The sequence below is a fragment of the Ceratotherium simum genome, chromosome 35 (assembly GCF_057802395.1).
Source record: "Ceratotherium simum simum isolate JZ-2026a chromosome 35, ASM5780239v1, whole genome shotgun sequence".
NCBI lineage: Eukaryota > Metazoa > Chordata > Mammalia > Perissodactyla > Rhinocerotidae > Ceratotherium > Ceratotherium simum.
The window spans coordinates 878,943-893,644 of NC_141934.1; the positions used below are offsets into that span (position 1 = coordinate 878,943).

The 14,702-nt window shown below is 41.2% G+C and overlaps 1 protein-coding gene across 6 annotated transcripts in view; it reads right to left on the minus strand.

The window, feature by feature from the left end:
• CDC45 (cell division cycle 45) overlaps positions 1 to 14,702 on the minus strand; it is a 36,420-nt gene that overhangs the window by 20,555 nt on the left and 1,163 nt on the right. For 5 of the 6 annotated variants that reach the window (XM_087423731.1, XM_087423732.1, XM_087423735.1 and 2 more), the window contains 5 exons: positions 14,538 to 14,630; positions 13,305 to 13,442; positions 12,186 to 12,332; positions 2,424 to 2,479; positions 1,169 to 1,217 (listed from right to left, as the gene is read on the minus strand). In XM_087423731.1, the coding sequence (XP_087279857.1) occupies positions 1,169 to 1,217; positions 2,424 to 2,479; positions 12,186 to 12,332; positions 13,305 to 13,442; positions 14,538 to 14,630 (483 nt within the window). The remainder of the gene's footprint in view (positions 1 to 1,168; positions 1,218 to 2,423; positions 2,480 to 12,185; positions 12,333 to 13,304; positions 13,443 to 14,537; positions 14,631 to 14,702) is intronic. The other variant, XM_087423733.1, reaches the window with a different exon arrangement.

Consider the following 14,702-nt stretch of genomic DNA (forward strand, 5'->3'; position numbering starts at 1 on the left):
CAGGCTAAACCAAGGGAGGAAGACAGGGTAACCCAAGTGACCCGCACTGTCTCCTCTGCTAACTCAAGTCATTATGATGTGCACACTTCATCACGCAGCAAGGGAGGGCAGCCGAGTGCGGTGCTGTGCTGGGGCCTCTACACATCTCACTGGGTGCCCGGGTGACGCCTGAGGGAGGCACTGAAGCTGGGAGGTCGGGGACCCCGTCGTCTGCATGACCTTGCTTACACATTCCCGGAAAGGCCAGGTGAGGCAAGGCCTTGGTTCCAGTTACTTGGATGTTAAAGAAGGAGGGGGCCTCAGGACCCCCTAACAGGACGGTCCACAGATGGGGGATCTAGCTCCCTGTGAGCAGACAGTCTGGGTTTTGGTAGGAGATGAGGAAGGAGGATCGGTGTCTGACCAGAAGACTCTAAAGTCCCCTTAGCTGTGAGATGCTGGGCTGCCCACCAGAGAGGATTTCCAAGGGAACCATCCATGGTCTGGAGGGAGTCAGGCATCTGCTGTCCCACCAGCACCCTCTCAGAGTGAGCGTTACCCGTCCCACCCACTGCTTAGAATTTTCTATTTGCCAGGGCAAAGGAGAGAGGGCAAAAGGATGATCCTTCAAAGGACAATGGGACCTTGACATAAAAGGGACGCTGCTTAGAGTTCAATGCCCCGGGGCCAAATTCTAAGACTGAATACGAGGTGTCTTCCTGGAAACCTATCTTTTTCCTTAGGGCCCTGGGCTCTGCTCAACACTACCGGAGTCAACATAGTAGGTTTTCTATATGACATTCTTGTTCTGTAACACACACACACTGACGGGCCTTTAGAAGTCTAGAGTTTTAGCTTCTTGCACAGAGACTAACATAGACTTGTTCTGTATATTTGATGATTAAAAAAAATAATAGCTGCTGTTCTTTGAGCACATATTGGATGCGAGGGAACATCCTAACAACTGCCTCTGAAATGAGGATTGTTCTCTTCCTTTTACAGAGGAAGAGGAGGTTAAGGCTCAAAGAGGTGGCACCACCTGCCCGAGGTCACACAGGGGTAAGTGGTGGGGTTCAGATTCAAACCAGGCTTTTGTGACACTAAAACCTATGCTCATTCCTCCTCATGTTTCAGGACACTGACCCCTAGAGTTAGAACTTGGTGGTGAATTCTACCTATCCATACTTACTGATGTCCCATGATATTCATACTGCTCGTAGTCAAAGAGGATGTCTCTTCTGGAATGACACAAAACACAGGTCTTCAACAGCAAGCAGTACAGGAAGCCAAACATTTGGAAAAATGCCAAAACTCAACAGTACTCAAAGAAACTCGATTAAGTCATAGTACTCTTTGTTTTCAATTACTGGCTCTTTCACAGAGAGAGTATGCACAATGCTGGGAAGGGAGTGAAACTGACACAAACCACTTGTGACAACAGGAGACATACAATGGCATAGTCCTTGAATCCTGCTTCTGAGAAATTATCCCAAGACAACAATTCAAAGGAACAAGCGAGACAAAACTTGCAATGTGCATAAGGTTGTTCACCACAGCCTTATTTGTCATGGCAAAATGCTGGAAGTAACCTCCAGTTCAAAAAGAAGGGGAATGGCCAATTAAGTACTATGCCCTTTATAAAGGTTGCTCAAAACTATGGTTATATTAAGTGGAAAAATGCAAAATTAGACATGATTATTTAAAATATGCACAAGTATGGATAACCCAGGAAGATCAGCCCAAAGCCAGAATCTCTTCCCATTAGTGAAAATGGATTATATTCACTTTTCTTTCCTAGACTTCCTGAAATGGTTTTACATTGTCCTTCAAAGAGGGGGCAGCGAGCACACGCCCTCAGCTGGAGCAGGGGAGACAGGGTGATACTGGGACACCCAGGAGATCTCCAAGGACTGGAACCAGCAAGGAATCCCTAGTTCAAGCGCTCTGCTGCGTGTTCACCTCAAGCTAGAATAATGTTGCCAATATTTTCATTTTAAAGTACTTCAATTTTTTACTTTGCAATATGAAGAGGAAAATAAGTTAGTTTCATTTTCATACTTTTTTTCTATGAAAGGTTTTACACAACCGGCATTGATCTCATTTGTAAGCATTCGTAAATAAAAGTATCTAGATCTAGAAAACTATAAAAATAAAGAACTAGGGGCCTAACAGACAGCACGTATTTGGGAGACCTTTGGACCTGGTCTTGTCTCTCATGGGACCAGAGAGCAATATGGAGGGGACCTGGAGCTCTTCTCCAATGCAGGAGCTACACGATCTCTCCTGCAGCCACTGGCCCAGAGGTTCTAAACTAAACGAATTATCCTAAAATGGAAAAAAAATGCATGCAGCCCCCAGGGAAAAAAACAGGTGCCGGTGACCCCAGAGTCCCACAGGGAGAGTGGGCTTTGTGATATGGGGTGCTGCTTGAAGCACACACTCACCTCCGGGCCTCCCACTCTCTCCGCTGCCTCCTCTTCATGGTTTGCTCCACTATTTCCTGATATAGTGAAACAGAGAACAAAAGGTTGAGCAAACGAGCCAGGAATTCACCCTCACAGCCTGAGAAGGTTCTGATAGGGCAGAAGCCACTGGGCTCAGATCCCTGAGGGAAAACGTGGGTCATTCCTGTGCTCTGAGCATGGCCTGCTCCTGGAGAAGGGAGGAGCCGAGGCGGGGGAGGGCCAGGACCCCTCTGGCTGGTCAGAACTGCAGACACCGTGGACAGGAACAGATGCTCCTCAGCGCCTGCTCGGGCTACACTCCATGTCATCCACCCCAGCTCTCCATTGCCCTCACCACCGTGTGATCCAGGATAAGCCCACAGCTACACTAGATTAATGAGAGCTCATGATTCTTACATCCTACCACTTATCAGCAACTATTCCAATTTTATAGGCACAATCTCATTTCGTTCTTACAACAAAGGCAAGAGGTAGTATGGCAGTTTTAAAAATCCATAGTCCTAAGACGACTTCTTCCAGAAAGATGGGGTAGATGTACTTTTCCCTATACATCCACTAACTATACCTAAGAACCCTGACATTATACATAAAACAAACAAAACAAGACTCTAAAAGGTAGAGAGGAAAGCTGACCAGCCAGGGACCCCGGGACTTGAGAAATTACATGGTAATGAGTTTTGTGGGTTTTCTTTTTTGGCTCATATATCCCAGACATAGAGATGAAGAAGCTGGCAACCTGGAAACACCAACAGGTACAGAGAAAAAAATCCCCCCAAAAGTCAAAGGACCAGGAAGGAGCAAACTCAAAAGACAGAAAACTTTTAGACAATAACTGCTCTACTCCAGCCACCACCATCAATAACACTGTGGCCTCACCCCCACCCACCCAGCAAAGGCCGAATGGGAGCCTCGACTCCCACCCTTGTGAACACCTCTCACCTGTAACATCTCCACCTTCTACCTGTAATACCTCCCAACACCCCCACTAGGGTAGGGTGAGAGGAGATGAAGTAGCGAGCCTGGACCATCCTTGCCCAGCAACTAACAAGGAGCCACTCCTCTTGGGGGTTAATGGAGGCCAAGTGGAGAACCTGAACTTCTACCTTCACCTGGCTGTAAAGAGGCCACACTGCCCACTCCCTCCTTTGCCAGAGTGGTGTCAGAGAAAGCAGATAAAACAGAAGGTTTAAATAAGATACAGAGTCTTATAACACAAAAATGTCCAGGTTTCATTTGAAAATCACTCATCATACCAAGAACCAGGAAGATCTCAAAATGAATAAAAAATGATGATCCACAGATGCCAACACCAAGATGACAGACAAGTTAGAATTATCTGACAAAAATTTTAAAGCAGCCATTATAAAAATGCTTCAACAAGCAATTACAAACACATTTGAAACAAATGAAAAAATAGGAAAACTCAGCAAAGAAACAGAAGATAAAAGAAGAACCAAATCAATATTCAGAACTGAAAAATACAACAACTGAAATATAAACTCAGTGGACGGGCTCATGAGCAGAATGGAGAGACAGAGGAAAGAACCAGTAGTGAACCAGCAGATACAATGATAAAAATTTCCCAGTTGGAGCAACAGAGAAAAAACAGACTGAAAAAAAACCCAACAAAACAGAGCCTCAGGGACATGTAGGACTACAACAAAACAACTGACATTCATGTCATCAGTGTCGTCGAAAGAGAGGAGAAAGAGGGTGGGCTGAAAATGAACTTGAAGAAATAATGGCTGAAAATTTGGCAAGAGACATAAACCTACAGATTTAAGAAGCTGACTGAATCCTAAAAAGGCTAAACACAAAGAAATTCACACTAAGGCACATTACAATTAAACTTCTGAACACTGAAGTCAAAAAATTAAAAATCTCAAAACAGCAAAAGAAAAATGATGCCTTACCTATAGGGGAAAAATAGTTTGAAGGACAGATTTCTCATCAGAAACCATGGTGGCAAGAGGAAGCAGCACATCATTTTTCTTTTTTATTTAATTTTTTTAAATTGAGGTTAAATAACATTTTTCAAGTGATGAAAGAAAAGAACTGTTAATCTCAAATCCTACAATCAATGAAAATCTCTTTCAGGAATAAAGGGAAAATCAAGAAATTCTCAGAAGGAAAACTAAGAGAATTTATTGCCAGCAGATCCCCCCTAAAAAAAAAATGGTTATCAGAGGTTCTGTAAACAGAAAGGAAATGACAAAAGAAGACACTTTGGAACATCAGGATGGAAGAAAGAACATGACAAGCAAAAATTGGATAAATACAATAGGCTTTCCTTACCCTCTTGAGTTTTATAATTATGTTTGATTGTTGAAGCAAAAATTATACCACTGTATGATGCGGTTCTAAATGTATGTGGAGGAAATATTTAAGAGAACTATATTATAAACAGGTGAGAATAAAGGACATAAAGGAAGACAAGGTTTCTACATTTAACTCAAACTGGTACAACGATGATACCAGTAGACTGTGGTAAATCATGGATATATAACATAATATTTGCAGCAACCACTAAAAATATTATACACGCAGATACACAAATACTGCAGGTAAATTGAAACAGAATTCTAAAAAAAAAAGAAAAAGACAATAGAAATGAAAAATAGAGAACAAACAGAAAATAGAAAATGAAAATAAAAAGGTCAGACTTAAGCCCTAACCTATCAATAATTAAAATAAATGTAAATGGTCTAAAAACATCAATTAAAATACAGAGATTGGCTTAAAAAACATGATTAAAAACATGACCCAACTCTATGCTGTTTAAAGAAACTCAGTACATGGGGCCGGCCCGGTGGCGTTGCGGTTAAGTGCGTGCACTCTGCTGCTGGTGGCCCAGGTTCAGATCCCAGGTGCACAGCGATGCACCGCTTGTGCCATGCTGTGGTGGCATCCCATATAAAGTGGAGGAAGATGGGCACAGATGTTAGCCCAAGGCCAGTCTTCCTCAGCAAAAAGAGGAGGATTGGTATGGATGTTAGCTCAGGGCTGATCTTCCTCAAAATAAATAAATAAATAAATAAATAAATAAACTCAGTACAAATGTAACAATATAGATAGGTTGAAAGTAAAAAGATGGGAAAAGATAAAGCATGCAAGTATTAATCAAAGGGAAACAGGAGTGGCAATATTATTAATATTATTAGCAGATAAAGCAGACTTCAGAGCTAAGAGAATGACCAGAAACACTAAATAATGATAAAAAGGTGTGTTCACCAGAAGGAGACAGCAATTCTAAATATGTATTGTGCACTGAACAACAGAGCTGTAAAATATGTGAAGCAAAAATTGATAGAACTGAAAGGAGAAAAAGACAAATCTACAATTCTAGTTGGAGACTTCACCATCCCTCTCTTCAGAATTGATAGAACAGCTAGACGGAAAAGCAGCAAGGAAAGAGAACTCAACACCACCATCATCCAACAGTATCTAATTAACATTTACTGAACATTCTAGCCTATGATAACAGAATACATATTCTTTTCAAATGGTCACAGAACATATATCAGGATAGATCATATCCTGGGCCATAAAGAAAACTCAACAAATTTAAAAGAACTGAAATCACACAGAGTGTATTCTCCAATCACAACAGAATCAAACTAGAAATTAATAATCAAAAGATAATCAGGAAAATCTCCAAACACTTGAAAACTGACATACTTCAAAATAATCCATGGGTCAAAGAGGAAGTCTCAAGGGAAATAAAAAAATACATCAAAGGAAATGAAAGTGAAAATAAATATATCAAAATGTGTGGGACACAGCAAAAGAAATGCTTATAGGGAAATTTATGGCACTAAACACACTCATTAAGAAAGAGGAAAAGTCTCAAATCAATAATCTAAGCCACTTCCAGAACTAGAAGAAGAGCAAAATAAACCAAAGCAAGCAGAAGAAAGGAAATAATAAAGAGGGAACACTTCCCAATTCATTTTATGAAGATAGTATTACCCTGAAACCAAAACCAGACAAAGACAGTACAAAAAAGAAAACTGCAGACCAATATCCCTTATGAATATAAATACAAAATCCTTAACAAAATATTAGGCAAATAGAATTTAGCAATTTATAAAAAGAATGATATACCATGACCAAGTAAGTTTTATTCCTGAGATGCAAAGTTGGTTCAATACTAAAAAAAAAAAAAAAAAAATCAATTAATATAATCTACCATATTAACAGGCTAAAGAAGACAAATCACAGTCTTATCAATTAATACAGAAAAAGCATTAAACAAAATTTAATGCTCATTCTTGATAAAACTCAGGAAAAAAAAAGGAGTATGGAGGGACACTTCCTCAATTTGGTGAAGAGCATCTACAAAACCCCGCAGCTAACATCATACTTAATGGTCAAAGACTGGATGCTTTCCACCAAGAACAGGAAAAAGGCAAAGGTGTCCACTCGCATCACTCTTATTCAACATTGTGCTGGAAATTCTAGCCAGAGTAATAAGTCAAGAAAAGGAAACAAAATGCATACAAATCAGAAAAGAAGAAATAAAACTGTCTCTATTTGTAGATGACACAACTATCTACATAGCAAATCCCAAAGAATCCACAGAAAAACTCCTAGCACTAATAAGTGAGTTCAGCAAGGCCACAGGATACAAGACAAAAAGAAATCAACTGTATTTCCATATATTAGCAATGAACACAAAGACACTAAAATTAAAATACGACATCATTTACAATCACTCCAAAAAACGAAATACTTAGGTGTGAATCTGACAAAATAAGTATAGGACTTGTATTCTGAGAAGCACACAATGCTGATGAAAGAAATCTAAGAGGATCCAAATAAATGGAGAGACATACCATGCTGGTGGATTACAAGACTCAACATAATAAAGACATCAATTCGCCCCAAATTCACATACAGGTTTATACAATTCCTGTCAAAAATCTCATCAAGATTTTTTATAGATATAAAGAAGATTATGCTAAAAAGTATATAGAAAGGCAAAGGATGTAGAATAGCTAACACAATTTTGAAAAAGCATAAAGTGGGAGGACTCAGTCTATCTGATTTCAAGGCTTACTAGATAGCTACAGTAGTCAAGACTGTAGTATTGGAGGAGAGGTAAACACATAGATCAATGGAATAGGGCAGAGAATCAATAAATAGATCTGTACAAATGTGCCATACTGATTTTTGACAAAGGTGCAAAAGCAATTCAATGGAAGAAGGACAGCCTTTTCAACAAATGGTGCTGGAACAACTGGACATCCATAGACAAATAAATGAACATTGACCTAAATCTCACACCTTATATAAAAATTAACTGAAAATGGACCACAGACATAAATGGAAAACATAAAATTATAAAACTTTTAGTATAAAACAGGAGAAAATCTTTGGGATCTAGGGCTAGGAAGACTTTTTAGACTTGACACCAAAAGCACAATCTTTAAAAGGAAAAATTAATAAATTGGAAGTCATCAAGATTAAAAACATTTGTTCTGCATAAGACCATGTTAAGAGGATGAAAAGACAAGCTACAGAGCAGGAGAAAATATCTGCAAACCACATATCTGACAAAATACTAGTATCTCGAATACGTGAAACTTAACAGTAAAAAAACAAACAATCTAATTAGAAATTGGGCAAAAGACATGAAGAGACAGATGGCAAATAAACACATGAACAGATATTCAACATCATTTGCATTAGAGAAATGCAAATTAAAACCAGAACGAGATATCACCACAACCTATCAGAATGGCTAAAATAAATGTGACATCACAAAATGCTGGCAAGGATGTGGAGAACCTGGAATACTCATAGATTGTTGGTCAGAATGTAAGATGGTAAGATATTCTGGAAGAGTTTGGCAGTTCTTAAAAAACTGAACATGTAACTATCATACAACGCAGCAAGTGAACTCTGGGTCCTCTATCCCAGAGAAATGAAGACTTGTGTTCACATACACACAAAAACCTATACACAAATGTTTACAGCAGCTCTATTCATAATAGCCAGAAACTGGAAACAACCCAGATGTCCTTCAGTGGGTGAATGGCTAAACAAAATACGGTCCATCCATAATGTGGAACCCTACTCAGTAATAAAAGGGAATCAATTATCAATACACCCAAAAACCTCGATGAATCTCCAGAGAATTATGCTAAGTGAAAAAAAGCCAATTCCCAAAGCTTACATACTGCATGATTTCATTTATGTAATATTCTGGAAATGACAAAATTATAGAAATGGAGAAGAGATTAGTGGTTGCCAGGGGCTAAGGAGGGTGTGGGGCCAGAGGGAAGTAGGTGTGGCTATACAAGGGCCACAGCAGGGATCCGTGTGGTGATGGAAATGTCCTATATCTTGACTATATCAATGGTAACATCCTGGTGGTAATGTTGTACCAGAATTTTGCAATATGTCACCATTGAGGGAAAGTGGGCAAAGTATATATCTTCATCTTATTTCTTACATCTGCATGTGAATCTACAATGATCTCAAAATAAAAAGTTTCATTATAAAACCAAAAAAAATGGTCATGATGAGGGAACTTTTTGGGAGTGATGGAACTGTTCTCAATTATGAAGTGGTGGTGCTCACATGACTTTATACATTTGTCAAATCTCAATGAATTTTACATCTGGTAAATTTGATTATGCAGAAACTAACTCAAAAACGATGATTAACAAAACCTCCACCACCCGAGAATTCTTTGACTCTCCCCAAAGTGTACACTGGAGTCCTGTCCCCTCCCCTTGTGGCTGTGGGACGCTGTGGGACTCTGAGGCTGGTCAGGAGGGCCATCTGGCAGCTGTCCTGTTGGCTGGAATATTCATGATGGGCGTCTGAGGTGCCATGCTGTGAGGAAGCCACATGCAATGAAGGCCTCCTGCAGGCGCTTGCAGCAGCAGTCCTGGTTTGGCGCCATCCCCGCAGCCCAGGTGCCTGACGTGAGAGCCCATGAGCTTTCCGAAGATTGCAGCCCCAAGAGAGACCGTCCCTGCTAGACTCGGCTCAAAATCTTGACCCACAAAACACATGAGCATAAGAAAATGGTTGTTTTAAGCTGTAAGTTTTGGAGTCATTTGTTAAACACCAGTAGTAATGCAACAGTCAAGTACGATATCCTCATTTTACAGAGGTACAGAGGTGAAGTTACTTGCCTAAGGTCACTCAGCTAATAATGGCAGATCCACAATTTGAACCCAGGTGAGCTGAGCCGGCACATGCTAGCACCTGTGGAGTTAAGTGTACCTATGTTCCCTTTCTAGAGGAGTCTCATCTTTGTGGAACCCAGCTTTACAGTCCCACCTCTAAAGAAAGACATTTTTCTTGACCCTATGTCTCCTCCTCTGTTCTCTTTATAGCAAAACTCTTTGAAACAGTTATTTATGGCCTGTTGTCTCTAAAACCTCGAGTGTGCATTCCTATTAATAAATTTCTGAGAATATACCTTTAATGTATGTACATTTATTTATAAATCATGCACAGATTTTAATGATATATGAAGTATTCTTCTCAAAAATGCTAAATCTTATTAAAATCAAGCCTCTAGCCCTAACTTACAGATTATAGAAAATGCAGGGATAAAGGAGCAATAAAATTACTCCATGAAAAAACAAGTGATAAATACTAGACAACTGGACTGGCCTCCAACATCATTCAAAACAAAACAAAAGAAGAAAAAAAAAAGATGGGGTACTGTTTTAGGTTAAAAGACAATAAAGAGAAATAGCTAAATACAAATGTGCCAAACTTGATTGGATGATGGTTCAGAAACAAAAACAGCTACAAAATCTATTTTGGGGACCACTAAAGAAATTTGAATATGGTTTGAATATTAGATGATATAGGACATTATTAATTTCTTATGTATGATAAAAGTATCTTGTTTATGGGGGAGAATGTCCTTATTCTTAGGAGAAACATAATGGAAGAATTTAGGGGACAATGTCATGGTATCTGCAACTTATTCTCAAGTGATCTAGCAAAAAAAAAAAGCATATATAGAGAGAAGGCAAACGTGGCAAAGTGTGAATGATTGTTGAATCTAGATGGAAGGTTTATGGCTATTCATCATACTATCCTTTTAACCATTGTTATCTGTATGAAAAAAATTCAAAATAAAAAGTCGGTAAGAAATTGTGCATACTCTAGATCATATTATATGAAGCATTTACAAACTCAGATTCTAAATAGATGTGCTAAGCATGTCTAACATGTTCTCACATTGCATCAAGGCCACCTACCTTCTCTTTATTGCCGTAACTGCTGGTCAGTTCTAGCCTGCTGGCCACACGCCTTTGAAACTGTCCTTCCCCCTCAAAGCCCTGTGTCTGTGGACGCTCTGCAGTGGACACGCCTCTTGGGAATCCTCCTGGCTCCTTCCTTCCTCATTCAGGTCTCTGGTCAAGTGTCCATGGCCACCTTCATAAATCAGCAACCCATTGCCTGTCTAGTCCCCACCTTGTTTTATTTTTACTCATAATACGTATCTCCACCTGAAACAGTCCTCTAATTGTGCTCATTTACATGTTCCTTATTTGTCTCACCCACTGGAAAGGAGGCTTCGTGAAGGCAGGACTTTGTTCTACCCCTGGTACCGCCAGAGCCTGACCGGTACCTGGCACACAGTAGGTGCTGAAAAAATATTTGTTTATTAGTCAGAGTGGAGAATTCCAAGACTCATATCTGCAGAACATGAATGTTTCCAGGGAAAATCCCAGCAGATATCGATATTTGGGGCCTGATGAAAAGCAGTTCATCAATAGTTAAAAGACTGCTATAAAAAAAGGAGCATTCAGAGAACAAAAGAGAGCTCTTAGAAATCAAAGGTCAGAAGATAAAGACCAAAAGTCTGCCGGAAAGTAGAACAGATAGAGCTGAGTAAGAGGAAAGAAAATCTCAGAGTGAGTCTGAGAGGTCCCTGATCAGACTACCCGAAACTCTAGGGAAGGAGTGGGCGAAGGTGAGGAAGGTAAGGACATTCCTAGCTTTGAAGGACACAGCCCCCACATGGACAGTGTCCTGAATGTTCCAAACATGGCTCTAAAGGGCTCTACTAAAGGCCCCTGTCAAGCCAAGGATGAAGGGAAGACCCTAAAACATTCAAAAGGCAAATTTCAGCTTGCACACCAAGGATCAGGAGCCAGTGCCATCAGCTTCTTCAACAACACTGAGCACTAGAATAAAACAAAGCTCTCATGCTGAGGAACCGCCGGCTCCCACCTGTAATTCTACATCTAGCGGAAGCCACAAGCGTTGGCCAGGCCCCAGATCATGAGGGCTTAGACCCAAGGATCATGAGGCACAAACCACTCATATCTTTGCACAAAAGATGCTTCCCCTGGAGTGACCATCAGGACCAAGCCTGGCCAAGGGCAGCAGACTCACGTCACTCCTCCACAGTGACTGCACCGAGAGCGATTCTGGTGGGGAGTGGGGAAGGGATGGGACACTTGTGCTATTTATCGTTTCTCCATACTGCTTTTTAAAAAGGTTTGCTAGTTAAGCAAAGAGCTGAGCTATCCTGTTTCATTTCATCTGACAAGATTCTACTGTATAGACAAGTACACCGCAGCTCAGAGAAGTCCAGTAACCTGCCTGAGGCCACACAGCCAGGGGATAGCAGAGCCCAGAGGCAGCACACACACCTGCTGCCTCCTAGTTCTGCCTGGGCCCAGCAGGCTCTGGGCTTACCTCTGACCTCTGGGAGTGACAAGTTCCTTAAGACTGTGGAGAGAGGCGCAAACCCACCTCTTCTAACCGTGTGCGCTTCTCGGAAGGCTCTGATCCATTGTCACTTTCATTCCCCGAATGCGCTTCATCCTCCTGTTCATCCCTAAAGATGTCATCATAGGCAGGAACTTCAAGGTCATCATCTTGTTTAATGAGTAGTTTGATCTAAAATTAAAACAAAAAGCAATCAAGTTTCTCTTCTCTCCTTGACACAAAACTAGTCATCATACATTTTTCTCTTGTAGAATCTTATTTCCTAATTAGCTGACTCATAAGTTTTCTGTACATACAAACAGCCACCATTTGATAAGAATTTCAGACTTCTGAGGCATTTTCTTGTTTTCATTTCCACTCAGTGAGGTGCTGGAGTTGCACCACATGGTATACAGAAATTACGAAAATCTGAAAATATCTACAGTCACTTAAGTCCGGGAAAAAAGCTCCCTCTTATGCCACACACTAAGCCAACAAATGAACACACCACAACTTGGCCTCTGACAGAAGACATGAAGATGTGCAACCCCTGAGTCGGTAAAACTTCTGTCTCTAAAGCAATTCCAGGCTGCCTGCTCTTGGAGAGGTCCTTCATGTGAGAATTCTGGGGCCAACACTTTGTTAGCATGGGTAGGAGAAGGTCAACTCAGAGAATGGTTAGGTCGCTGCTCTGTACTGGGCTCCATGCTCGCTGCTGGGGGTTCAAAGAGTAAGCACAGCAGGGCCATTTTAGGCTCACGGTGGCCTCTCACACTGCTATCTTGCTGGTCCCTACACCACCCCTTGGATGATCAGGGCAGGTCCAAGCCCCATTTATAGAGCAAATTCCTCTGAGATTCCGATATTCAATGAGACTGGGCTGGCCTGAGCTCCAAGGGCAGACTCAATGCAGGCTTCCGGTATCTACACCTCCCAGGTCAAGCAAATTCCACGAATGCATTCTGAGCACCTCCAAGGGTAAAGTGTCATGCTTCTCATCAAAGACAGACAAGTTCTTGTCCTCAGGCTGCTCCAACTCCTATATGGGAGGTGGATACGTGCCTTGCCAAGAACACCAGGTGCAATGTTGTCTGTGGCATTAAAAGGTACAGTCAGATCAATGGGAGAACTTGGGGGAGGCGTGGGCCCCAAAGCCCTAGTTACCTGGGTATCATTGTACACATTCACGACATTGACTGGCCTGTGAGTGTCACATACAAAAAATATGGCGTCTTCATCGGGCTGAAGGATATCCAATAGGTCTACGTTAGCTCCACAGTTTATGAGGATAAAATAACGAAACTGAAAAAAGAAGAGACATTGTGCACTAAGTGCATTGCGGAGGCCCTCTACCTCAGCATACTAGGCCTGAATCCTTCTGCTGAGAAACATCAAGCCTCCGACACTTGGCAAGGCCCTGACAGCAAGAGGCTCCAAAAATGGCCATGGCCGGCCTGTGTTAAGAGCTTTAACATACACCATATGCTATTTCATGTTCATGATGACACCGTGAGATAGGCTCCACGCTGGCACCATGGCTGTCTCCACTTCGCTGAGGAGCATGCAGAGGGTCAGCATGGCCAAGTCTCATGCACAGGGGCAAGAAGCTGATGTGGAGCAGATCAAAACTTCAAATGCATAACTGGGCCTCTCCAGACCTCAGTCTGCTGTGCTGCCTCTCCATACTAATAGCATTGTACAGGTTTACACTTTCAGCAAATCTTGGGCAGCCTATACTTAATGGGCACCTAAATATTAAATTAAGTCTTTTATTATATCCTATCACTATAGAGAATCCTTTCCTTATAAACACCGAATTGGCACAGGTCCCTTCTGTGATGACACGAGCTCCAGGCAAGGATTTATCTCTGCCAGACAATCCTAGATGTGGCCAGAGACTCCAGGCAGCTGTGGGGCAGTGGGCTCTAAGATGTCCCACATCTCATTACAGCCCCATACAGAGGTGGTAGGAGTACTGGCCTCTACTGTTTAAATTACAAAGGGAGAAGATATGTTCCCAGATTTCTAGTTGGAAACTGGAATACATTTTCTTGGAGAGACAATGTAAAATAATGGTCTAATCTAAAATAATTTTAACTAGGCCATATCAAAAACTAACTGCTAAATTCCAAGCAGCTTAGAAAGAAATGTCAGCAACACAAGTTCAAAGTTAAAGGCTATACGTATTCACTCTCTTTCTTTCGCTGTCCATTTTGTCTCCACAACTTGAGGGTAAGTCACACGGGCATACAGCTCAGTTTTCTCTTCCGTACTGCCTAATATAGTTGATACTTACATATACATGCAACCTACTGTGGAAATAGAAAGAATGCTAAGTGTTGAGAAATTGCAATTGAGTAAAAAAAGCCTAATCATTCTAAAATATATCTCTCATACCTGTTCTTTATGCTCAAGAAATGCAGTTTCAAGTTCTTGCCACCCAGAAACTGGAATCAGCGTATACTGCACGTGGTCACACTGGAACAGGGCCTGGAGAGAGATGATTTTCAAAACCTATCTTAATTAGGGTGTCTGCAATTTCCCTTGAAATGCAGTTAAAAA